Raw genomic sequence first — 26212 nt, forward strand, 5'->3', positions numbered from 1 at the left:
CTACCAATCCACTTTAGTTTGATGCCCTCTTGCAATAGCACCTTATTCTAATGCAAAGGTTGGGCTACGTTCTTTTTATAATAACTCTGTCCCACCGCCAATCCACTTTAGTTTGATGCCCTCTTGCAATAGGACCTTATTCCAATGCAAAGGTTGGGCTACGTTCTTTTTATAATAACTCTGTCCCACCGCCAATCCACTTTAGTTTGATGCCCTCTTGCAATAGGACCTTATTCCAATGCAAAGGTTGGGCTACGTTCTTTTTATATAACTCTGTCCCACTACCAATCCACTCTAGTTTGATGCTCTCTTGCAATAGCACCTTATTCTAATGCAAAGGTTGGGCTACGTTCTTTTTATATAACTCTGTCCCACCACCAATCCACTCTAGTTTGATGCTCTCTTGCAATAGCACCTTATTCCAATGCAAAGGTTGGGCTACGTTCCCTTTATCAAGTCATCTCTGGTGTGTCATCTCTTGACATTCTATCACTGGTTTACGAAGCTCTGAAGCCAAACGAAAAAAAGTGTGTAGGCATAGTTTCCTAATCCTTGTAAGACAGCAACAGGAAATCCTTAGGATGACTCACGTCTGCCCAAGGTACTACTTGTCATCACATTAAGAAATGACCACGGATTTCTCTATGCTTTACCTGATGGGCTGATTGGGTGTCTTAAAACATGTTAGGAAAACCACATAAATCCGAAGAATTCTTCTTGTTTCTCCGTGGTGTTGGACTACTGCTATAGTAATGGTGTTGTTACCGAGGCCATCGACCATCGTCCTACTTATTAGCGCCATTTTTCATGTAAGTTGTAACCCATAAGTGCACTTTATCCACTCACACGAAACGTTGTTTGGAAAAGTTTATTTATTCTCCCGAGTTCTTCAGCGGCAACGGATCACCCGCAAACACGGCACAATCCCATACAGCAGACAATATTGCTTCAACTTTCTGCTTTGCAAAAAATGTGCAGAGTATCGGTCAATGTTACATGTTACTTTGGCTGAAAACCTTAAAACGTTTGTCACAATGTTTTAAACTGCTCTCCATCACTCCGTAAATTTGTATGGCAACAATTATTTTGAGTTATTACATCAAGTCTATAGCCATATATAGGCCTACTTTATAATTTTGACTTTTTTGTTTCAGATCCTACACAGTCTAACGGATGGTAAACTCGTCATCAATGCTTGTGTTGATTCATTAGAGAGTGACGACTACACAGAATTGTACGGTGATCGAACTCGTTTTGATTTCAATTGCACCAGGCCTCCTTTATTTAAAGCTCTATTGCCAACGTTTTTACGGTCAATGTTTCACGGCGGTCAAACTACGGGGGAACCAGCGACCTCAGAGGGATGCACAACAGAAAAACCTACACAGAGTGAACAGTTAACAACAACAGAGGAGTCTACCGTGACCACAGAAATGCAAACAACTACACAAATGATTACAACAACAGACACGTCCACTATCGCAGAAAATACTCCACCAAAAACGGAGTCGTCGGAAGAGTGGGAAGAGTCGGAAGATGCGGAAATAACCTCAGATGAAATTGCAGCGACGGATAAGTCGTCTGAAATATCTGAAAGCACAGAAGATTCTTCCACGGTAGAAGATTTCAAGATTGCCTTGGAGGAACAAATACTGGATATAACGACTAATGCAGAAGAAACTATTGCACTGGTAACACAGTCAATGGATGAAAATACAACCATGGAAACACCTGGAACCACGGAAAAGTTTACTACGCTGGAAAAACATACCGATAGCCCTACATCTTCGGATGAAACTTCAACCATTTCTTGGGGACAATTTAACACACAAGAGCCTACCACACAAGGAACTCCAGCCAAGGAAGAGCGAACCACCGCCGGTAAAACAACATCTACGGAAACATCAACGACTACAAAGTCAACGATGATGCCAACTGGTGAACCCATCACAAAAATGCTGCCAACTATTTCGTTGGAAATCGTACCAGGTTATGTAACGTTTAAAACCAAATGTTAATTTGATTAGTAAATCGAACGGTTGTTTTTAGGATTCATTATTCCACATAATAGGCCTATGCAACAAAATCATACAGCCTCATTATTACTATATATAAACAAAATCACATATATTATTTTTACGATTATGAATACTCAAAAATACTTGTCTAAGACCGTAAAGCGGTCAAACAGAAACATTCTTTTTAAAGATGTGTTTGTCTTTATTCAACTACACGTGAAAGCCAACTTTAATTTCGTTTAAGAACCGGTACCTTATGGAACTGTATTTAGAATGTGGGCTTTATTACCGTGTAAAACAGATTAATTCCGCACGCAAGAATTACTTAGGTTGTAGACAGCTTTTCGCAGTGGATGGTATAGGCCCTACATGTGTGCTCTTTGAAATAAGCGGGCGTTAATTGTGCTTTATTTTTTTCTCTACCATTTTCCTTATCAACAGAACTCAAGGCCGATGACAGAGTCAACATGAAGGCCATACCGGCCGTGGTTGGTTCGATTGCTGGCATTGCAGTCATCATCGTCGTTGTTTTAGTTGTGCGGTTCCGTGAAAGTTGCCGAAGGTGTGTAGTGTCAATTACTAATTGCACAATGACATCACAGGCCCAAACAGCGAACTCATCGAGGTCAATGAAGACATGTCAATGGCTTTATAGGAGTTGTGCCCACGGGCACGTTTCCATTGTTTTATCTCGGGGATGGTGGCAAAATAATAGGTAATTTTGAGGTATGGTGGACACATCACTACTGGACTAGTTGGTTTGGGTAAATTTGTCTGTTTGCAGGCCATCCAAATAGTTTCAACCGTACCTCAAAAAGACTAATGGTTCTAGGCCTAATTGTCTCTAGGGCCTGACAGTGACAGGCCGAGAAGATCTACAAATTTGCTAAACACAAAACATCTTGCTGAGTCAAATTTGAAGATGGCATTTAATGTCCAAATAACTTTTCGAAGCACCCGTTTCCCAACTTTCATTGCACACGATAGCTTTTTTCACTCATGAAGGAATTTTTGAAGAAAAAAACTAATCAGCCTAGTCCTCATTGCGCTTGAACATACATAAAATTTTAAGACAGTTTCTTTTCATTTTTACACCGTCAACGGGTTAAAAAGTTAAGTCTCCAAAAGAAGAAAATATTGACATATTTTTTGTTTTCTTCAACAGGCGTCTTGGACAATACCTTTCAAGTCCTTAACCCGAAGACAATGTAAGTTCCAATAATCCAATCGGTAACAATTGTAAAATACATTTACATCCCCATCAATGTAACGACTATCTGTGTCCATAATACTACACAATGGTAACCCACGCAACAGATCACCACAAGACAGAATAATAATAAATTACATTTATATAGCGCATAATATGAATTAACATCTCTATGCGCTTCCATCCCCATCAATGTAAGGGATGGCCCCAATATTTGTCTTGGCATTCAAGCTGAGGCATCAATATAGGTACATGTACATGTACATGGTTTGCTGTAACTTCATGTCAGTGTATCCACTTTTCTGTGTAGATTTGTCTTGCTATTATGTCTACTACTGCACAGTAAAATTTGGAAATCCTCCATCCAACTCATATTCCGAATATCTACTCCATGGTTGTGGAATAGTGGCAAGCCAAATTGCAACAAGAACAATCTATTAATTTTGTTTTTTTACCCATACACATGTGTTAGCACTGTATACTCAGTATCTCCCCGAGTCCTGTGAAAAATATATCACAGGCACATTATTTGGGTGGGATTAGAACCTCTGACATTTGCAATTCTAGAACAATCTACAGAAGCTTACACTTGTTATGTTGTTTTTTTGTGTGCAGGGAACGTAACCAAGATGGCGGCATCATCTGGGTCCCCGAAGAGTACATGGACAATAAGAAGATAGTTTGCAACAAGAACCAGGCTATATGAAGTGAACACAAAGACTTAGTTCAAATTTTCTCGTTAAAATGGTTGCAAATTTTATATCAAGGTTGTTATTGACACATGCTGCTAAACTATTCAGTGTTAAACATCAATTGTGAACAAATATTTTAAGAAAATAATTGAGTGAAAAAGACAAATACAATACAGTACAGGCAAACTATAGCGGACAACAGAATAAAAAAAAATGCAAATTATAGTTTTCACAAACGTATAAGTACACTTTTATTGCAAGTTTCATATTCTTCAGATGACTTTGTGAAAAAAGTTAGTTTACAATCTACATGTGGAAAGTCCAACACCCTTTTGTGAAATCGAAATAGACATGATTGACTACATAATATTACGTAAGTTTTGCTGTACAACGATATGCAAATATTCCAAGCACAATCCGTGTTCATGTGAGCAAAATAAGTTATTATAGTAAATAATAGAATGTCAGACAGTGTTATAACCAAAGACAAAATTATATACTACATCTCAATTTCACTTTTTGTGTTTTACTGAATGCCACCAACCTTCGAAAAATAACCAACTGCGTAGTACACAGGCTGTGCATATTTAAATTTTAAAAACAGAAGGCGAGTGTGAATTTTAATGGGAAGAAATTTGTAAAATAAATTAGAATGAAAAATAATGCTGAAATAACTGATTCTATGTTAGAAATAAAAAGTATTATAGACATGACGTTTTATCGTAGCTTTTTACTCCGTCATCAACTATCAAGAACCCGTATGGTAGAAAATAGTAATTTGCTGGGATGAACAATCCAAAATCTATCATGATTTTGGGGGTTGGTGCTCTCATTCTGCAAGGACAAAGTGTGTGCAGGGCAAATATATAAATGTCTGTTGCTGGAAAGTATACGTAGTTGCTCAACAAATTTACTGGCCGAGGAGTACTAGTAAAACAGTTGCACCAATTACGGCTATGGTTCCGGGTGGCCCCTTGAAAATGAGGCTAGATAATGAAATTTTTAAAAACATCTACTCACACACAGGAAGTGTTTACTACCCGCAAGTACAAACAAAACATCTAAGAGACTACCTTTGAGGCAAAGCCAAACTCCAGTCGACACATCGCAGCTGACTGTTCCTTGTAAAGCATCGAGAGAAAACCTTGTGGTTTGTGCCACTTTTCAGCTTGCTCTGTCATATTAAGGTTTGTTAGCTCGCGCTTGTGTCAAGTCCGTTTGGCTACACACAAATAAAAAAGAGAAATGAAGTAAAGCAATTTCAAAAAGGACCGTAAAAAGATACATTTGAAGGAACTTCATGATAGAAAGCTTCAGAAGAAATTCTGTGACTTTTCAAGACTTTCAAGGGCAAAATAGGGGTATTCCAGGACCAACTGCTATGCTGTTTTTGTAACCTTAGGAGTCTTATTACAATTCACCAACTGTTTGTCACACTGAAAATGGCAGTTTAGTTCTGTACACACTTCCAGTCTGACGCATGACCACTGATCACCTAGAAAGGACCGTTATGTTGAAAGTCATTTACTTCATACCCTGGTCACATTTGAACCTTGGATAACAAAACAATTTGCGCCTTTTTCATGACTTTCACAGATGGCTTGAAATTCCATGATTCTCCATGTCTTTGGAAAGCCTGTCATATTCTTTTTAGTTTTCCCTGCCCATCATTGCATCATTCATAACTACGGCCTTAGGTCAGTAAATCTGACTGACACATGGGAACATTTAATTCTGTTAAAAAAAGGCGCCAATTTCATGGCACTGCTCACCATAATTTTGCACTTATGACACAAGAAAATTGTACGCTTTATGTTGTGCTGGAAGTACATAATTCTGTGGTTAGCAGAACTCATAAACATGGTCCCAGATAAAATGGAAGTCTAGTCCTCACCTTTGCTTAACTTGTTTTTCAAATCCTCACTTAAGCCTTGAGGGCTTCCCGGATTCCATCCATAATCTTCTTCGTTTTTTGGTTAGAGTCAACGTAGCCATCACCATTCTACAAACACAGAGAGCAGGAAAGAACAAAAATGTCAAGAATGCAACACGTGTGTAATTACTACAAATATGTATTCATTTTGATTTTACCCACATACATGGACGTTTTTAAGCACTGTATACTCGGTATTTTCCCGAGTTCTGTGAAAAAATATCACAGGCATATTATTAGACCTTTGAAATTCTTGAGCAGTGTAACGCCAACTAGACATACTACAAGCGTGTTTGAACAAATGAATACAAGCACCAACACTTGCTCGGAAAATCAAGAAACACATAATATTGATGTAGCTTATTAAAATTTAGTAATACGTCAGAGAGTTTATGCACTATGATTGGTCAAAGACGTGAGGGTGTTTTAACATGTGATATTAAGACATGCTCTATGAACTAGCGAAAACATGGCCCCTAAACAAGCATTGTGTTAAAGTTTTGTATGCACTGTGCTTGTTGTGATGGGAACTAACAAATCAACTGTTGTCTTGCACATTATCATAAATATTTTGCAAGGACAGATGGTGCCACGTTCTCAAAGGCTATTTTGTGAAACTTGAGATATGTACTGGTACAATTTTCAATGGCAATGCATTAAACCATTAAACAACCCAGACAGATATCACAAAATGTCATTAAAAAGAGAAGAAAACTATTTATGCAAACCACATATCAGCATACAGACTGCCTAGTTTCTGTGTGTTTGGCAAGACACAACAGCGGATTGCATGTACATGCCTTGACTTTAAACAGAGAGCTGTTTCTTTCACACAAGCCAAGATTTTTTGCAAAGATGGATTTCTGCTACATTGCCACAAAGCCTGCTATGTCTTGACAGAGCAGGTACCAGTAAATAATCAGGAAAAGGTTTTTAATCCCCAAAAAGACTGGTTACTATCTATTGTTTGCATAATTAACAATACATGATTAATTTAATTGTTAGCCAACCAGATAATCAAAAGTAATGATGAGGCCTTTTCAAACTATCACCGTCAAATCAGTTTTGAAATCAACACAGGTCAACTCCATGTTGTTTCAGCTAAATTGCAACATGGTTCAAATCCACTCTTTATTCACAAGCTCTGTGCAAAATAAATGAAGTTTTGAATCCGTGCGCTGTGTGATAATTTCACTCCCCTGCCAGAATCCTACATCGATCTAAGTGTTAAACTCCAATACTAAAGTCTGCAGCTGGGGCAACGCACACTCAGCATTGATAATAAAATGAAACCAGGAGTGTTCACAGCTTCAGACGCATGTTGGAATTTTTTACATGGATTGAAAACTCTCAATCAACCTTTACAGCAAGGTTAGATTTGGCACGGATAGAGCCCTTTAAACATATATATCAACACCATGTAAAAACGCTGTAGCATCAAAAGGTCGAGATTACATGGATCAGACTTACCCGACAAAGACTTTCTGCTGTGTAAAAAAGCCAATAGAGAGCTGAAAAATGCTTTGAAGGGCTCTTAGTGCTTGCTTAAAATCATAAACCTGTTCAAAAGCGCCAACATATGAACATGGTGTTACCGCAAACACTAAAGCTCGGTTCATACGAATTGAATTTTGCTGACGCGATAATCCGTACACGCCACCTTTCCAATTGTGACGCAAGGAAATTTGCTTCGCAGGAGGCATTCACAGGAAGTATTGAACCGGGCTTTACATCGGGATTTGCCTCTAAGATGGAATAACTCACCTTCTTGGAATGGAACACCTTGCCGTTGACGGAGACCTCAAAGTAACCGGAGACACCAGGCGTTGACTCCCCTGCCTAGTATCAGCCAAGAAAAGAAGAAAATACACGGTGAATGCTACAAACAGTAGACTGTGCAAGTCTACCTCAGTGAATGCTACAAACAGTAGACTGTGCAAGTCTACTCAGTGAAGGCTACAAACAGTAGACTGTGCAAGTCTACCTCAGTGAATGCTACAAACAGTAGACTGTGCAAGTCTATGTACCTCATTGACTGCTATCAACAGTAGACTGTGTAAGTATACCTCAGTGAATGCTTCAAACAGTAGACTGTGCAGTCTACTCAGTGAATGCTACATAGTACAAACAGAAGACTGTGCAAGTCTACTCATTGACTGCTATCAACAGTATATTGTGCAAGTCTAAGACAAAATGAACAATGCAAGATAAATTCAACAAATAAAAAAAACATGAAAATAAAACTTGACCTCTGGATTGCTTACAACCATTTAAAAATTTTGCCCACCTGAGTTTCATTTTATCATAAAATGTAACGATTGCACAAATTTGGGCATGATTTGCAAATAGGCAAGAGCCCATTTGCCCATTAACCCATTAACCTCACACCCAGGGCCAGTGATTTTAGCATCGGGCTAACATGTACACATGGTGTAGGCTTTAATAGCAATTCAGGCTATGGGTACTGGGTTCTTTTTGAAGGACACAAAACACAATGTCCAACGATTCACAATAAACTCACACAGTTTGAAGATAATGATGGTAGAAAGCTTCCCTGAAAACACTACTTGCTGAGGTGCTGTAGCTTTTGAGAAATGAGTAAAACCTGTCACGAAAATAATTGCGTCTCAGGGGACGAAAATTACTTAACGACACTAGACACTATTGGTAATTGTCAAAGACTGGTCTTCACAGTTGGTGTATCTCAACAATGCATAAAATAACAAACCTGTGAAAATTTGAGCTCAATCGGTCGTCGAAGTTGTGAGATAATAATTAAGGAAAAAACACCCTTGTCACTTGAAGTTGTGTGCTTTCAGATGCTTGATTTTGAGACCTCAAATTCTAAATCTGAGGTCTCGAAATCAAATTCGTGGAAAATTACTTCTTTCTCGAAAACAACATTACTTCAGAGGGAGCTGTTTCTCAAAATGTTTCATACTATCAACCTCTCCCCATTTCTCGTTACCAAGAAAGGTTTTATGCTAATAATTATTTTGAGTAATTACCAATAGTGTCCACTGCCTTTAAGCATGTAAAACGTATTTTTCATGACATTGTTTTACTCATTTCTCAAAAACTACAACACCTCAGCAAGTAATATTTTAAGGTCAGCTTTCTACTAATCTTCAAACAGTGTAATTTTAATGTTTATCTGTGGACATTGTGTTTCGTTTTACAAAAAGTACCCAAATCCTTTTATTCACAATTCTGTATATCTGATTTTTTTCAAGGGCAAACAAATTGGAAATCAGACTCAAGTATGAAGAATATCATGCCAGACATTGTGCACCGAAACGTACCCAGTCTACTCATAGAGTCCTGATGGAGTCCATGCGTGGACGGACTCAGTGTGTAGACAAATAAAAGACAAACAAGCAGCCAAGGCTAGCTTTTAAAGAGTTCTTTGTTTAGTGCAAACTGATACATAAAATCATTGAGAACATTTTATTTTGATGCATTGTATTGTGTACTTACAAAGTCCAAGTCATCCTCACCAAGCTCGTCAATGATCTCAGACTTTAGGCGGCGGTACTGTATGGGGAAACAAAATCATCCAAGTCAGAGTTAAATCAACTGAACAGAAAATAAGGAACTGGAAAAAAGGGATAGTTACTGTAGATCCAACTTAAGTTTATCACATTGTCTATGTTCCGTCCCAACTATTTAAATTATCCAACTATAGTTATAGGAGTGATTGACCAAAGGGTCAACCCAACTAACACTCAGGTTGGGACTGGTCCCAACTATATTTAAGGGATTGTCTATATTGGGGTGCACTTTGGGGCGGAACATCTGCAAGTATACTGTTAGCGTTAATTTATTTCCCGTTTTAGTACCATAAAACATGTTTTTTTGAGAAATAATTTACAAAAAACATAGGCCTACCAATAATAAAACAGAATAACAGAAAAACTGTTCTATGGAAAAGATTATGTTAAACTCAAATTTAATTTATATAAATCAATTTTTACTTCTTACAACATTCAGTAATTGTTCTACAAAAGAGAGTATCATCAAAAAAACAAAACTACCACAAAACCCAATTCATAGATCTGTTTCTTTTATAATAAGAGGGCTGCATGCAGTGCATGTAACTTAATTATTTTTTACAGGGGTCCTTCACAGTTATAATGAGCTGTTTAAAAAAAGGTATGTTCGTAAAGTACATTGTAGTTTCAGACAGGCCTGTGATGACATGGCGAGGTCATGGCCTATTAAAGTTGCCCCGGGTTTTGGCCTGGGAGCCACTTCAAAAGTTTCCTATTGCCTTGTCCTCTCAAAGAGGAAGTTACATGCATGTTCAAAGTTAAATATCTTTAAACTAATAAAAACAGATACTGGAGTGAAAGTAATTACCCTGGAACCGTACCCTCATCCACCGCTGAAAAAAAGAAAAGAAACCAAAACAAATGTTATTATTGATATTGCACAGTATCACTATCTATGATTATCATGAATGAATGCAAAATACAGTGGGCGACGATGGATTATAGATATTTCTGTAAACCTAAAACTAAATTTTACAAATTTTCAAATAAAAATTACAGGGCTGACATAACTGTATGGGTCTCAGAATATGTTTGCTAAATATCGAGACATCATTCAATCAAGACTGTGTATAGCTCAATCCCATGGTTGACAAATTATTATCAAAGTGCAGTTTTAAGATTGAGCGCACATTCTTAAGAATTGAGCCTTTACCCGGCTATATCAATAGCGGATTATGCTCAATTGAGCAACACAATTTGTAATTGTAAAGGCGCTGATAGTGCTATAGCCCCATGATGAAATTAAGGAAAATCCTTGGCTTGGTGGTTTCAAAGACCAAAGATGAGTGAATTAGTATAAAGTAAAGACAAATTGACATGCAAGACGGACAGGAAAATAAGGAAGTATCCAGGTATCCAACGTTCAGACAGGCAACCTCACTTTGTTTGCAAGTTCCTGCCTCACTCACTCACTGGACGGAGTCGTGGGAATGGCTCGAGGGATATTCTTTTATTTCTACCTAGAATTCTAGCTTGAACCAGGATTTGTTAAACCGCACACTTGCTCCAAACTGCTCACTATATTCACAATACTCACCAGTAGAGAACGTGCACCTTGACTTTCCCCATGTTGGTGAAGTTTGTAAACTATTTTCAGAGTTCCAAATGAGATTTAACGCGTTCCCTCTACTGCTGCTTTGCCTGTTGTTTTGTGATTGATCGCGTTATGTTCCGGTTATATTACGCTGCCCGCCCGAGTATCGATCAATATCGAGTATTCGTCTAAAATCGAGTATTTGTCTTTTGGGGGTCACGTCTTGAGCTCTCTGATCTTTTGCGCGCGCATGGTATGGGGGTTTGCTCTGTGGGTTTGCTCTAGTTTTACAGGGGGTGCAGAGTTGAATAATCTTGCCATCAAGCGAACTCGGCAAACTCCCACAAAACAAGCAATGCTGGCAACTGCCAATCCCTCTATAAATTACACATTATCGATAAATTGTGATTCAGTAGGCCCGGACGACAAAATTTATGCTATAATCATTGTGAAATCATTGGTTTCTTCCGGTTCCTCCATCCAGTGTTCAAATCAATGAGGAAGAAAATTTTAAAAACTTATTCTGGCGAATATTTTCTTTCGCTTAAAATGATGAGACGAGATAGATTGGGGGTGTATGTAAGAGGCTGACCCCGGCCCCCATGTATCATAGCGGGACCATGGAGTCTAGTTTATTGTTCCATGATAGGCCAGAGACAGCGGTAAATGATGCCGAATTTATTGGGGACGGGGGGCATGTAATATTGGTAAAAACACCCTTGGGTCGACTTCTTAAAGTCTGAATAGGGCAGCCTGCAGAATATTGAGAGCTGTGACATTGCAATGTCATTCGAAAAACTACTCTGGGGCATGTTCTTGAGAAAAAGACCAAGTATTCGATACCGCAGGAAACTGTATTGTTTTGGTATCGCCATGTGAGTTTTAGGTGTGTGTGGCTGGTAGGTGTGGCGTTTGGTGGGGGTTCATCGACCCAGCTTGACTGCATTGGAATGGCATGCATGATGGACCCCCTCAGCTAGCGGAACAAAGATCTGAGAGCACAGCCCAGAGATAAGGAATAATTGTTTGAAAAGATTAGAATACATGCTAGCTACGCAGCACCCGCAGCATTAGCTCTTTTGTATGAACGTGCAATACGCACGTATAGAATTCGCCAGCAATGGTCATTATGTTCTGCTATGGTTTGTTGCGTGGGCCGGTGTCAGATGCAATTGTGTCCGCCATGCAATACTGTCCGCTCCGGACACGTTCGCATATGCAATCGTGTCCAGGGCTATGCTGAACCATGCAGCATGAATAATTCACGTATTTTATGATTGCAGCGAATACCCAACGGCCGAACATTTCCCATATGTCATTCATAACATGCACAAACGTGTTCCGTCGACCAAGGGCGTTTTGTTTTCTGCAAGGACGGTTTTGCACGGGGGCGGACACAACTGCATATGCAAATGTGTCCGGGCGGACACAATTGCGTTATGCAGCAGCGTCCGGGCGGACACGATTGCATATACAAAACAGTCCGGAGGACATTGTTATGCATAATGTCCTCCGTATAGTATTGCATATAGAGGGAAAAATGCATGCGACACCGGCTAGTTAGGTAGCCTTGAATTAAAGTGGCGTCCAATGTGGCGTCCAAACATTATTGTTCAGCCACAGTAGGCCTATGTTAAATTTGCATCGAGGAAAGAATATCAATTTGGTTTTTACCCATACTATGTGTTAGTACTGTATACTTTCCCGAGTCCTGTGAAAAAAATATCACAGACATTTTACTCAGGGTTGATTCGAACCCACGACCTTGCAATTCTAGAGCAGTGTCTTTACCAGAGTCGAATCTATGTTTTGGAAGCGGGTGGGCCTCACCGCAAAGATAGTAGATGTTATCGGGGATAAAAAAGACATACTATTTTTGTTTTTACCCATTCACCGATGTTGTTCAGCCCATGGCGAGGTACGCAGCCTAAGTTCAATCATGGAGGAATAAATTGAATTCCTCCATGTTTCAATCATGGAGTAAATCGGCGCTGAGGCTCCTTATCGAGAGATGACAAAACTTTTTCATAGGCCTATATCCCTCTAGTCCCTGCACCGCCCGAGTTTGCTGAAAACTAATACTTCAAGATTCTTGCAGTTAATTACTGGAATCGTAGTTCAAATTTTAAAAGATAGCCACAGCTTAATTTTTATGCACAGTTTGAACCTTGATATTTGTATAAAAGTACAAGTTCGCATGAGAACAATACATGTCTCTCGTTAAACGGCTACGGTAATTTTTATGGCGAATATTTGTTTGTAAGGATAAAACGGACACAATAGCTTTTCAAGGCTTTTATCTGACTCAATGATTATACTGATTAAATGCGAAGGCGTGAGTTTCCGACAATATTATCATGAATGATGAATAAATACAGTTTCCTTTGTGTTTACTAATGAGCGTCTTGTTGGGGAAAGAGCTAAATTATTTCACCATCATTAGCTTCATTAGCTTAATAACGACTATCGAGGATTCTTTTGATGTTCCTTTTTTTCCACAAACACAAGCTAGCAAGGTTTCCTCCTACCACTACAGTATATCGATAGGCGGCTGGGCGGTCCAGTGGCTAAATGGATATATTATAGCTCTATGAGCACAACGGAGGAATCTGGAGGCATTCTTTGATGTTTGCAAACTCACTTTTCAGACCTGAGAATGTGTCTTTCTTGTCAGGCTTACTTTCCAAACACTTGTAATTAATTTGTTCAGAATGTTTAGAGCAGACAAAATTATATGAAAATATCTGGTTATAGTGTGTTTCACAGTCTTGTCCTATCCCCATTTTAAGTCCTATCGGCTATCCCCATTATTTTGTTTTCTAGTTCATCTTTAGCGCTTTCACCGCTTGTGCGTAGTGTAAGACCAGTTCAGGAAAGAACGTACTTTATAATGTTTTGAGATACAAGTCATAAGTCGTGTCATGACTTCAATTTTCTTTTCTTTTTTCCCCTTTTGTTGTATGCTCTGTATTTTCTTTTTTTCTCTGGGGCTTTTTCGTAACAAAATAAAAATAATAGGGAAACTTTTCTGTTGTCTGCCCGAGGCTCGCAATAATTGTTTTATTTTGTACGTACATTTTTCACTGTCGTATTATTATAATGCTTTTCAATGGGGATTTTTTTTCTTTCTACATACATCGATTCATATAAGAGAATCCTTAAAGAAAAAAAGAACTTTTTAAGGATGGCAACTCTATTACAGTAGGCCTATAAAAATTGCTGCCCGCTCCTTGCGTAAGACTTAACCGTTTGCCGTTATCAGCTCTCCGATCGGATATCCCGACCATTATGATTGTCTAGCGCCCTCAAGTGCTAGGATAAGTAGGGGCGGTGGAATTGGTACATTTTAGCGCGCGGCTCAAGTTCGTTGGCTCGTTAGTTGGGTTTGTTTGTTGTTATGTTTTTACAAAGATGAACAACTTAAAATTCTTTGCACTTGTTTCTACAAGTGAAAAACCACTGGAAATTCAGAAGGTCGTAGCAACTGCTGAGAGTGATGCTGGAAAATTTGATGGGTGAGATTGTTTTTGTCGGATGTTTTTTGTGATGACTGTTGAAGTGTTGTGGTAGTCCACCGTCCATCCTCATCAGCCATACATTGTGTTTAGGTAACGCTGAGTGAGTGGAAAGGACATGCCTGTGTGACACATGCGTCTACTCTAACTTCTTGTAACTGTACAGTAGACATGTTTAGGGAATTCCATGTTAAGACCTGCCTTACTGCTTCGCTACCAACTACTTTATTACAACAAATAATCGAATCCATAGAATATTTATAATTATTATAGGGGATAACTTTCCGTATATGGCGCCACCACCTTTTCACTCATTTTTACAAAAAGGCATACATGTATCTCATTGAGGTAAATTAGAATTAGATACTATCCTATATTATTATTTATATCAGGCTTCCAGAGGCAAAAATATATGAGCGTATTGAATGTTTTACACACAGTAGACCCAGCAGTGACTGGGGCGCTAGTATTAAGTATATAGTAGATTTCCCTTTTTCGAAATTTTGACATAATCGGTCAGCTAGATGATCTTTTTTCGAAATTTTGACATAATCGGTCAGCTAGATGACCGATAATGTCAACATTTTGAAAAAAGGAATCTAGCTAGCGCCCCAGTCACTGGGTATAACAGGATACTATTTGCAATAACTACTAAGGTATTTCCCTGCTTCCGACAAATGGTGAAGCCTTTATTTATACTTTATAGTTTCTAGAACTTGTAATGTAGAAGTAGGTAAAGGGCACCCTTTGAAGAAATTGTAAATTTCTACTGGAGCTTTTCAAAAGGGCACCAAGGCAAGACATGAAGGCATTGAGGCAATCGCCTACTTTGTTGCCTTTGTGAAGTATCAGGCCTGTATCATGTATTCAGTGTTTTTGTTTTGTTCAACAGTGGGCAGCATGATTTTGAAGGAAGCATACCTCTTCCACTTCCTCAATTTCTGCTCATCTTTTCCGTGGGTGATTGGCCGTCAGACTCTCACTGCAAAGAGATGAATGCTCAGATCCATCTGGGCAAAGATTTGGAACCATTCTACCTCGGCACACTTTCAAAAGAAAACAGGTAATTGTTTAGCCTCCACTACTCAAAAGGGAAACAAAATAACTAAAAAGTTGAAAATATAAAAATAATATTGATAAAAATATCTATTTAAAAAAAACAGTTTCCATGTCACATAGATCACAGAGCAGTGTACAATTAAAAATCCACAAGTTTTTAAGATATATAGGTGTGTACTAAGAAATACAGAATGTTGCAAAAATAAAATTGAAAGCGACGCGCACTCGCTTAATAATGTCACAAACCCATCACTAACTAAGCAATGGTCCTTGACCAGACTTTATCTATTCTGATAATGATAAGTTTTCTTCTGAAATAGAGCCCTCTGTTGGCAAGGTGTTTGGAGGGATGATCTATACGTACGAGGCATCCTAATGTCAGACGAGGGACAACCTGGCCTTCTTTTGGTCACACCCAGTTTGGAGCAAAAAGACAGTGGTCAGGTCAGGTGCAGTTATCAAGGTGAGATGAAATGTGTAAAAACATTCTTTGTTTATAAGTTTGTTAGATTAGCAAATAAATTTACTGGTCATTTTCAATAACGAGTATTTAAACAAATGTATACTGTGTCTCTGCCACTGTAACAGTAGAAACATCCTACAGTTGCACTCAGTCCTTCTTCACTTTTATCCACTACTTCTTGTCCTCAGCGAGCATCCTTAGCTCCTTCAGTTTCTTTCCGGATCTCAGTGTCCCCTGCATCTTAAAGGTCAGACCAAAGTAGACTGAGTAGGTTAGAACAATGTGGACCTTCTACCTCTTGGCTCCTACTATGGTGAATTCCATTCCAATGCTCTCTGCGCAGGTGTGTCTCCTGGCATCCGCAGCACTTTGGCCAAACATAGACCACCTTTGTTGGCCTGCTTCCACAGACAGTGGTGTTGTGTTGCACATTTTGTACAGTGCCTTGTTGGAGATCAGGCCCAATTTCATTTTTGCTTACCATAAGCAAAGAATTGGCGCTTGCGGAAGCAGGGAATTATGCGCTTTAGTTTGTAGGAAATTTTGGCTTGTGTGCAGATACTATGTGGTACTAAGCATTCTTCGCTTACACAGTTTTACACAGCTAGCGCAGAAATTCGGCGTTGCAAAGTAAGCAGAGAATCAAGAATGGTGTTCATAAGCGCAGTTTTTGGTGGTAAGCAGAGCCGTGAAATTGGGCCCAGACTGTTAGGCTATTGGTGTCTAATGAAAAATATTAAAAGCACCTTGTTATTTAATATTCATATTTGTTTTGTAAAAAAAAAAAACACAGACCTATCCTCAAAGACTTCCCCTGCAGACGTGACCTTCGACCCGATGGATGACTTTGAGACATCTCAGACAGAATCTCAGGTGATGGATTTGACTTTGGACGTTGAACCCCTGAGAATAAGAGATAACGTCAATACAGGGAAAAGTGATACCCCGAACACCAAGAGTAGACTCAGACAGCGGCAGACAGAAGTTACCCCAGAGGTATCGTGTTGTTTAAGACCTTTGACTTTCTTTGGTATACCCTGCTGACGAAGCCAACATTTGTTGAAGTATTTGTCTTGTCCTTCTGTGTGTGGGTGTGTGTGTGTATGTGCAATCATTGTCTGAGAGTGGTAACCATTAATTTATCAATTTTCCTCTGGTGAGGGGCACTTTTATGAGGGAACCCCAGCAAAAGCAGAGAGCACCACAGCAATTGCTGTGGGTGTCGCTGGACATTTAATGCTTTTCAACACACCATTCGCATTTTCCTGAGGATTATGTTCCATTAATTCACATTTTAAAATAAATCAATATCTTCATAATGTCATTTTTTTATTGTTCCACTCCAATTTGTTGGAAAGGCATAAAATAGAACTATTGTGTCTTATTCATAAGAAAGAATCTGAATTGACAAACACCCATGACTAGCGGCTCATGTACCACATGTAACTGGTGCCCTGTTAATTTTTGCTCACCAAAAAGTTGTATGTAATACTTTTCTTAAACAGGTCTATAAGAATTGAGCCCAGGTCTTTTTCCATGATATACAGAAAACAAGAGGTTAATCTGAGATTTTTTTTTTTTTTTAAAGGTTACGCCACAGCTCTCTCGGGCACCAGTCATATCCAAGTCCAGCAGGAAAAAACGCAAGACAGATGAGGACCAGTCGACGCCCAGTCCTAGGGGTAGGGCTAAACGATTGCAGCTGAAAAGGACGCCAGCGAGTGCTAAAAAAGAAAGCCCCGCCCCTTGTAGGACACCCAGTAAGGCAAACTGCGACCAAGGTAAAGGAATAACCAAAGCAATCAACCCACTGCCCCACAGTGTGTGTTTTTTACTCCCACAGTTCAACTTTTGTATAAATACCAGTATTGTTAAATCTGTGAGATTGCAACAACATGACACAAAAGATTGTATAATAATTTTAATATTTACTTCTAAAAACCCTTTAAAAAAATGATGGAAAATATCCTTAAAGAGGAGCTTCAATTTGATAAAGACATTTTATTTTTGATGATTATTTTACATCATATTAATTTTTCCTAGTATTTTTAATAAGATGAACATTTCCTGATAAGTTAATGCTTTTTTTTTTTTTTTTTTATCTCACACAGTTTGCTCCCACAAAATGGTCAGGCAACTCAATTTAATCATAGGGTCAATTTGTTTTAGATTTTGAAACTTATTTTTCCGTTCTCCTTTTAATGTTGATGGCCTGTCCATGTACATAGTCCCCAGTGCCAGATGGGGTCATTCCATGTGTTCAATCAGCAACAATCAAGCCTTGGTGATAGGTGGTCAAGGAGAACAACAGGTGCTGAGTAAAGACAGCATTTGGCTGTTGGACACCGGTAAGAACAGGGTCTGATTTCATGGCTCTGCTTACTGCAGAAGTCTGTGTGGTGAGCAGAGCCATGACATTGTCCCCAGATGCCCTTTAATTTAATGATTCTTAGGTTGGATAACCTGTGTCTGTAAAACAATTTGCATTCTGAGGGCTGACAGCTGTGCAATCAAATTAACAGTGTTTAAAGTGAGGGTATATACCTTTGGTATAATTAATGACCATAAAAAAATTACTTGGTAAAAGCACGGCAGCTGCTGATAGTGTTAAACATTTTGAGAATCAATTCCCATCAAAGGAATGTGGTTTAAGAGACAGATCTGCTCTATTAATGCAAAGGTCGTACGTTGCCAATCCCACCTGACTGACTTGTTCACAGAACTTGGAAAAAAATACTGAGTAGCAGTTAAAAACAAAATTATTTTCTTTTGCCAACAATAAAAAGATATGAAAAAATTCTTTTAAAGGCAGTGGACACTATTGGTAATTACTCAAAATATTGGTTAGCATTAAGCCTTAGTTGGTAATGAGTAATGGGGAGAGGTTGATAGTATAAAACATTGTGAGAAACGGCTCCCTCTGAAGTGACATAGATTTCGAGAAAGAAGTAATTCTCCACGAATTTGATTTCAAGACCTCAAGTTTAGAATTTGAGGTTTCAAAATCAAGTATTTGAAAGCACACAACTTCATGTGACAAGGGTGTTTTTTCTTACATTATTATCTCCCAACTTCGACGACCAATTGAGTTCAAATTTTCACAGGTTTGTTATTTTATGCATATGTTGAGATACACCAAGTGAGAAGACTTGTTTTTGACAATTACCAATAGTGTCCACTGTCTTTCAATTTGTCAGAATTTTAACAAGAATCAAGTCGATCATCTAGTTTCAGTTAACAATGATGCCTCCATTTAGGGTAAATTTCTTCCTCTCTATCTGAGTCTGTCTCTCTCTCCTCGTTTTTACATCAGAAAGTAAGACATGGTGTGTTCCCGGCATGACTAAGATAGAAGCCAACAAGCCACAGAATAGAATGGGCCACACTGCAGTGTACGACCCAATGGTCAAGTGTGTCTATGTGTTTGGAGGATCCAAGAATCTCAGATGGTTTAATGATGTCCACGTCTTGGACATTGAATCTTGGAGATGGTCACATGTTGAAGTAGGTTTTACCATCTGTTGGGATCTTAAGTGACCTATTATATTATATAGGTCAACTTCAGCAAAACATAGTCAAGTTTTTTCTAACATGCATTTACATTCATGCATGTTTCCCAGGGCAAGAAGGCTGTGGTCTCCGTGTAATTCCACATCGGATAGTAGTCCTTAATTATTTTCAACCTCTTCAGGTAGATTAAGCAGGAAAGTTTTTTTTCTTCAGAAATAAGCCCGGTTCATACTTCCTGAGAAAGCGAATGCGAATTTTTGTGACGCAACAATCGGTACGCACTCCATTTCCATTTGTGACGCAGAAATTCACTTCGCTCGAAGCATTCGCAGGAAGTATGAACCGGGCTTTAAGCAGTCTTACAAATTCCCTAATCCACTCTGCGACAGTAGAATAAATAGCAGGAAAAGTTCTCTTAAAAAATATCACAGCAAAGTAAGTAAAATTAGAAACAGTGTGGAAACATCAGGAATGATACTTTTGTTAGTAATTTCTGTAAGCTATAAGATATCCTAAAAAGTAGCTGTTGTTCAGTAAGCTTCCCTTCACCATTCACTTTGCAGGCCCAGGGACGAGCACCCACAAGGGCTTATCACACCAGTACCATCTACCGCAACGAGATGTTTGTCTTTGGTGGTGTGTACCCTAACCCTGACCCTGAGCCTGACGGCTGCAGTGACCAACTACTTATATTCAACCCAGGTAAGAATCCATCAGTATGTTAGGTTAGGTTCAATGGATCGAACATGCTGTCATTCATTGAGTAGTGACCAACTACTTTTCTTCAACCCAGGTAATAATCCATCGATTTGTTAGGTTTGGTTCAGTGGATTGAACACCCTGTCATTTATGGATTTGTGCAATTCATAAATGTAGATGTAAAAGCAATGTTTGTATGAGAGAGATTGGCTGTTGCCAGCTTGGTTTTATGTCCCATTGTGGGAGTTTGCCGAGTTTCCTTGATGGGAAGGCCTAAACTCACAAAATGAGTTGCATCTTTAGCGTGGGATGGGGTGGATGATTTAACCTGGTGTTAAGACTAGTCTTATCTAGCCTTGCTCAAGGCAGTCGAATTATTTACTCCGAAAAAAGACCGCCGCTGTATAAAAACTCACCCGTATTCACTGTGCGTCACATCGCACGACACGATGCCCCCGTACACTATCCGCATGCGTCGGCCGTCAGGCCGACAGCCTTGTAGGGTCTGTGTTGAAGCCACTGACCTCATTACTATAATAAGCGAAGAGTTCCCACGGTCAGCTCATTACCATAATGCCCGCAAAAGACAAGACATGTTTACATCACACACCACCACCACAGACGCTCAGCGAGCATGATAGGATCCAAAGGTCGTGATAAGGGAAGTGCGTGATTGGACGTCAAAATGAATAATTCATTTGCCTCACATCCTGTGTTGTCTGATAGGTCCGACGAAAGATATACATATTCATGGACTGCATACTAGCATATCCGAGAGCCCCCCCCCCCATTTTTTTCCACTAGTGGAAATTTTTTCATGAAACACATTCAACCCGGAAGTTACAGACCCGACAAGGCTTTCGGCCTGACGGTCTCCGCATGCGGTTAGTGGTACGAGTGCGGATGACTTGTGTGCACAGTGGTCGTACGATGTTACAGTGTGTATACGGGTGGGTCATGCGGTGTGATCGCACGCACCACGCACAGGGTATACGGGTGGCGTCTTTTCGGAGCGAGTAATGCGACTGCCTTGAGCAAGGCTTAGTCTTATCTCGAGTTAGGATTAGCCTTACGTTTTTAATATCTCCTAGGACTAGTCTTAATTTTCCTAACTCTTTGTGAAATCGATCCATGAATTAGTCTCTAACCATTGACATAGTGTAAAAGCTTTTGCAATCTTAGCGTGAGGTTATAATTGATATGTAAAATTTGTCTCACTTTTAGAAGTGCTCCGTTGCAAAATGAGTGCATTACAAAACTGAGCTTGACCTTAGCACCACCCCTCTTAATCATTAAAGCCATTGGACCCTTTCGGTAAACAGTGTTGTCCAAGGCCCAAACTTTGTGTACCACAACTTCTATATCAAATAACAAACCTGTGAAAATTTAGGCTCAATCGGTCATCGGAGTCGGGAGAAAACAACGGAAAAACCCACCCTTGTTTCCGTGCGTTTCGCCGTGTCATGACATGTGTCTAAAATAAATCCGTAATTCTCGTTAACGAGAATTTATATTGTTTTGCTGTTTTCTCAAAAAGTAAAGCATTTCATGGAATAATACTTCAAGAGAAGTCTTTCACCATTGCCTTCTGTTAACCCTGTAAGTTATTTGTAAATCTGTGAACTTTTATTTTTTTTTCTGAACCGAAAGGGTCCAATGGCTTTAAGGGGATTAAACATTCTGTATTCATTAATTTTATTTTCATTTTTCTTGCGTTTTACTCCATCAGCCTCTGAGAGTTGGTATGAGCCGTTGGTTACCGGAAAGAAACCCAAACCTCGATCGGGGTAAGTTTAATAGCAAACCTTTACAGTCTTAAAAGTATCTTCCTCAATGTTTTGAAGACCAATAGTTATCTGTGAAGGTAGAGATGGTTCTTGCGATTGAAATAGCTTGGTGTGATCCCGAGGGAGCTAAGATGGTTTTACGAATGAAACAAATGGCCCAGTAACTTACCAGGCGTAGGAGCGTAAGGAGCGTCACTGAGTGACGGATTTACGCGCTATATCAGAAGTAACTATACTTGTCCATGAAGACACTAGCTCCTCTAAATTTTCTTCAATATCGTTAAATTCTTCCAAACCCTTCCAAAAAATTCACATTATTTTCTTGCAGGCATTCAGCCACACTCCTCGATGACCAGTTAGTTATATTCGGCGGATGGGACGCCCCAGAATGCTTTAATGACGTACACTGCCTCGACCTCAGTGAGTATATTATGCAATTCAACCCCAGGAATTTTCAAGTATCACAGTTAATATTCAAACCTCACTCTAAATATGCAAATCATCCCTATAACTTTTCAAACCTCCCATGAATATTCAAATCAACTCTAACTGTTTTTCATTTGTTTGCCAGCTCTGTTTGATTATGAGAATATTCAAGTGATTGGATCTCCACCTTGTCCGCGTAGGTAGGTTGAATTAATACATGTAGTTTTACTGCCAGTGTAGTTTTTAGGAAGACGTTGTGCAAACATGTTGTATTTCTGTCTGTGACGGCCAGGAAACACATAATTTTTCAGTTTCTTCAGTGACTTGATTTATTCATTTATTCACACATCTCAACCCCAGATTAAGCGCCTTGATTTTCAAATTGATCCAATTGGGTAATTCTACTCTGTTATGTCGGGAGAAAGACTTGTCTTTACACTTCTGTGTTATTTCTCCGACAGATTTTGTGATCAAAGAGAATAAATCTTCAGCAGAAGAGAAAAGTTTCCACAACCATTCTATTCAACCCTGTTCACACTTTAAAAGAAGGTTTAGATTAACTCATTACAGATCTAGGATTTGAGGCATTGCATGGTGAGGTATCAATATATATTTGGTTTGCGGTAACACCATGTGTGTACCTACTTGCCAGGTAGAGTTTGTTCTTAGAGAACTCTCTTGCATTTATTCTACTGCCACGGAGTAGATAATCGGTTTCGGGAGACTTCTCAGTCTCCTGACGATGACTAGAGCAAGCTAGTCAAAACGTTGAGACCAATTCAGAAATTACTCCGCGGAAGTACAGTTAATTTTGATCCTATAAGCTAAAGTAGTAGTCCAAGTCTATTTTCTATACCATCTGCCCTGGTAATAGTTAAAAGCAGGACGGTTCTTTTCAGAACAGAGAAGTCTCCCGAAACCGATTATCTACTGCAGTAGAATAAATGCTAAGAACAAGCTCTACATGGCAAGTAGATATGGTGTTACCACATGGTGTTACCGCAAACCAAATATATATCATTACAGATCCATAACATGGCCACATAATGCAACTGACAGTTTCAGACACTTTTTTTCAGGATATTATTTTATCACAAAGATTAATACACATTTGTTTGGTTTCCATGGTCACAGTTGGCATGCCTCGGCTGCTATGCCTGGCAAGCGGATTTTCATCCATGGAGGTTTTGATGGCGACATGGCAATGACTGATTCTTTCATTTTTTGTTTAGGTAAGCATTTTTGTTTTCCCATTGAACGTAATAGTACTAGTAAATCATATTTGTAAACCTTATATCACTGCGAAAATTCTACGCTCTATTAGGAATAGAAAACTTTAAGTTATATATATAAATATAAATACCAACATGTTAATAATAGTTGTTACTGATAAACAGTGAATAGTTAACTTTTGAGGTGATTTTTGACTTGTTCAACCCTGACTGCCTCCATGCCATTCCAAAGTTTAGCTGCAGCTACTTGAAATGAGTGAGCTCAAAAAGATTCTGTCACAGAGGTGGAATTTCTGAGAAGGGACTTTGATACTTGAAGGAATGCATTTGTGAATTATGTCCTGGAGGTAACCTGGGCTGTGCCTTGTAAACAGTGAAAAGTTAGGAGGAGTAATTGAGTACGTCAAAGGCAGGAAGGGTGATTTCGGAGAAGTTTCTGCACTAACCATGATGGATCCAATTAATTTGGCTTTTCAAAGAGCAATGTTTCTTTTAAAATTACACAAAACAAAACTTGTTATTTTTCCCAAGAGATCAACTTTTTGGCAGCTCAAATATTCAAGAGAGAGTTTGTAGTCCACCTGTAGCTGGACACAGATCTTCATTCCTTTTCCCATTTTGATTGTGGCTTCTCATCAAAATGCATGACAGCTCAATTTTCAAGAGAAAGTTTGTAGTTTTATGTTTCAGCCACCTGTAGTTGGACACAGGTCTTCATTTCTCTTCTCGGTTTGATTGTGGCTTCTCTTCAAAAAGCAAGATTTGCTTTTAAAATTACAGAAAACAAAGTTGTTATTTTTCCAGGAAATAACCCTTCTTGGTAGCTCAAACTTTCAAGAGTGTTTGTAGTTTTATGTTCCAGCCACCAGTAGCTGCACAACAGGTCTTAATTTCTCTAACCATTTTGATTGTGGCTTCTCATCAAAAAGCAAGAATTGCTTTTAAAATTACCTAAACAAAAAGTTTGTCGAGGAGATAAACCCTTTTTGGTTTCTCAAACTTTCAAGAGTGTTTGTAGTTTTTATGTTCCGTCCACCTGTAGCTGGACACAGGTCTTCATTCCTCTTTCCATTTTGATGTGGCTTCTCATCAAAAAGCAAGATTTTCTTTTAAAATTACAGAGAAAAAAAAAAAGGTTTTCGCGGAGATAAACCCTTTTCGGTAGCTCAAACTATCAAGAGTGTTTGTAATTTTTATGTTGCAGCCACCTGTAGCTGGACACAGGTCTACATTCCTCTTCCCATGACACCATGTGCTGGCCACACCCTCATCACTCTCAATCAGAAGTTCAGAGACGATGGCGGTAAGGACAAGGAGAACGAGACAATAGAAGATGACAGGAGACAAAGACTGATGATATTCGGCGGCGGGAACAACGAGGGAGTCTTCTCCAACAAGCTGAAGACATTCAAACTTGAGCTTGCCTAGTAATGATTACGTTGCCTGTTAAGAGTCCATGTCATATCTTTGTATTCTTGATAGATCAGGATTTTTTTAACCGCGTGCGGTAAGTTACATGTTTGCAAATTCATCACGAGTAGCAGGCCTGATACTTCCAGGAGGCAACATAAGGTTCCATGCCCCTTGGTCATTGCCTTGGTGCCCTTGAAATGCTGCAGTAGAAATGTACAATTGTACAATTTTCCTCATAGGGTGCCTTTACCAAGGAGAAAATTCCTTGGTGCCTTTGCCCTTTCAAAAACGAAGCATGCAGGCCTACGAGTATCCTGTATTTTCTTTCCACAGGGCTTGGTGGAACCATGAATTCTACCTCCATGGTGTGGTGCTAAACATATATTGGTACTGTTCCTAAACTTCCTGTTCAGATAGGTGATGTAGTTCCAATTAAGCCATGCCGTCGCCATGCAAACTGGCTCCACTGATTTCCAGAAGCCCATACAAGTTGCATTGACTTAGTTTTTCTCTGATGGTTTATGCACGCAAATTTGTATAACGCAACTTTTGACATCGTTTCTCAAAGACTACAGGTCTTCTCAGAACTAAAAGTTTTGACAATGAAATTTGTGTTTTTTCAAATGACACACAATTGTATGCAAGCTTAGGAGCTGGAAGCAGTGAATACTTTGGTCATGCAGCAGATACCCACACATGTGACCCAACATAACAGCTGTATTTCTGCTGCAGCTTTAAGCTGTTAAATCATGTACTTTAAGTCTGAGGTGGATTTCTTGTTTTTGAACAAAAATCTCCTTTTATAGTTAGAAAAGTGGCAGAAATTCCTAAACACTAATCAACCATATTTGGGCTGAATGGTCTTATAATCGGTATCCCCACCGAGTTATAAACTTTTATCCCTATTGTGACCTTCTCGTAATAAATGTATCGGTGCTTCCATTAAGGAAATTTTGTGTAAGTTACAATCCAGAAATTGAGGATACTAGTGTTCCAAATTGGGAAGCTCTTTGGTAATATTGGTCTTGAAAGATTCAATCAATCTGTTTTTGTTTTTGTTTTTTTAATCAAAGACGTTTTTTTTAGCGAATTTTAATTTACGAAATGATGTTGCTGAGGTTGTAGTAGATATGTAACTTTTGTTGATAAATGATCAACCATACGTTTAAC

At 39.0% G+C, this 26212-nt stretch overlaps 2 protein-coding genes and 1 long non-coding RNA gene across 6 annotated transcripts; 2 read left to right on the forward strand and 1 right to left on the reverse strand.

Annotated features, from left to right (window-relative positions):
• Window positions 1-659: 659 nt before the first annotated feature.
• On the forward strand, window positions 660-4633 carry LOC117296939 (cell wall protein IFF6-like). 3 transcript variants are annotated; one of them, XM_033780054.1, is made up of 5 exons: window positions 660-809; window positions 1155-1989; window positions 2460-2580; window positions 3184-3226; window positions 3844-4633. In XM_033780054.1, the coding sequence occupies exons 1-4, from the start codon at window positions 753-755 to the stop codon at window positions 3212-3214; spliced, it is 1044 nt and encodes a 347-aa protein (XP_033635945.1). In that variant the 5' UTR covers window positions 660-752; the 3' UTR covers window positions 3215-3226; window positions 3844-4633. The 3 variants fall into 3 exon arrangements, with proteins under 3 accessions (XP_033635945.1, XP_033635938.1, XP_033635953.1); XM_033780047.1 differs by having other exon boundaries at window positions 3184-4633; XM_033780062.1 differs by having other exon boundaries at window positions 1155-1938; window positions 3184-4633.
• Window positions 4144-11079, reverse strand: LOC117296964. The gene is made up of 6 exons (XR_004519830.1): window positions 10942-11079; window positions 10213-10237; window positions 9331-9387; window positions 7618-7692; window positions 5815-5922; window positions 4144-5142 (listed from the first exon to the last, which is right to left on the reverse strand). It is a non-coding gene; the product is annotated as an uncharacterized LOC117296964 (long non-coding RNA).
• A 3217-nt stretch (window positions 11080-14296) lies between these two features.
• LOC117296789 (kelch domain-containing protein 2-like) lies at window positions 14297-25189 on the forward strand. 2 transcript variants are annotated; one of them, XM_033779842.1, is made up of 13 exons: window positions 14297-14453; window positions 15346-15516; window positions 15833-15975; window positions 16769-16971; window positions 17564-17756; window positions 18204-18323; window positions 19289-19479; window positions 20049-20187; window positions 21914-21971; window positions 22300-22391; window positions 22543-22597; window positions 23532-23629; window positions 24834-25189. In XM_033779842.1, the coding sequence occupies exons 1-13, from the start codon at window positions 14350-14352 to the stop codon at window positions 25055-25057; spliced, it is 1791 nt and encodes a 596-aa protein (XP_033635733.1). In that variant the 5' UTR covers window positions 14297-14349; the 3' UTR covers window positions 25058-25189. The 2 variants fall into 2 exon arrangements, with proteins under 2 accessions (XP_033635733.1, XP_033635742.1); XM_033779851.1 differs by lacking the exon at window positions 14297-14453 and adding an exon at window positions 14563-14613.
• Window positions 25190-26212: the final 1023 nt, after the last annotated feature.

Source organism: Asterias rubens, chromosome 1 (genome assembly GCF_902459465.1).
Source record: "Asterias rubens chromosome 1, eAstRub1.3, whole genome shotgun sequence".
NCBI lineage: Eukaryota > Metazoa > Echinodermata > Asteroidea > Forcipulatida > Asteriidae > Asterias > Asterias rubens.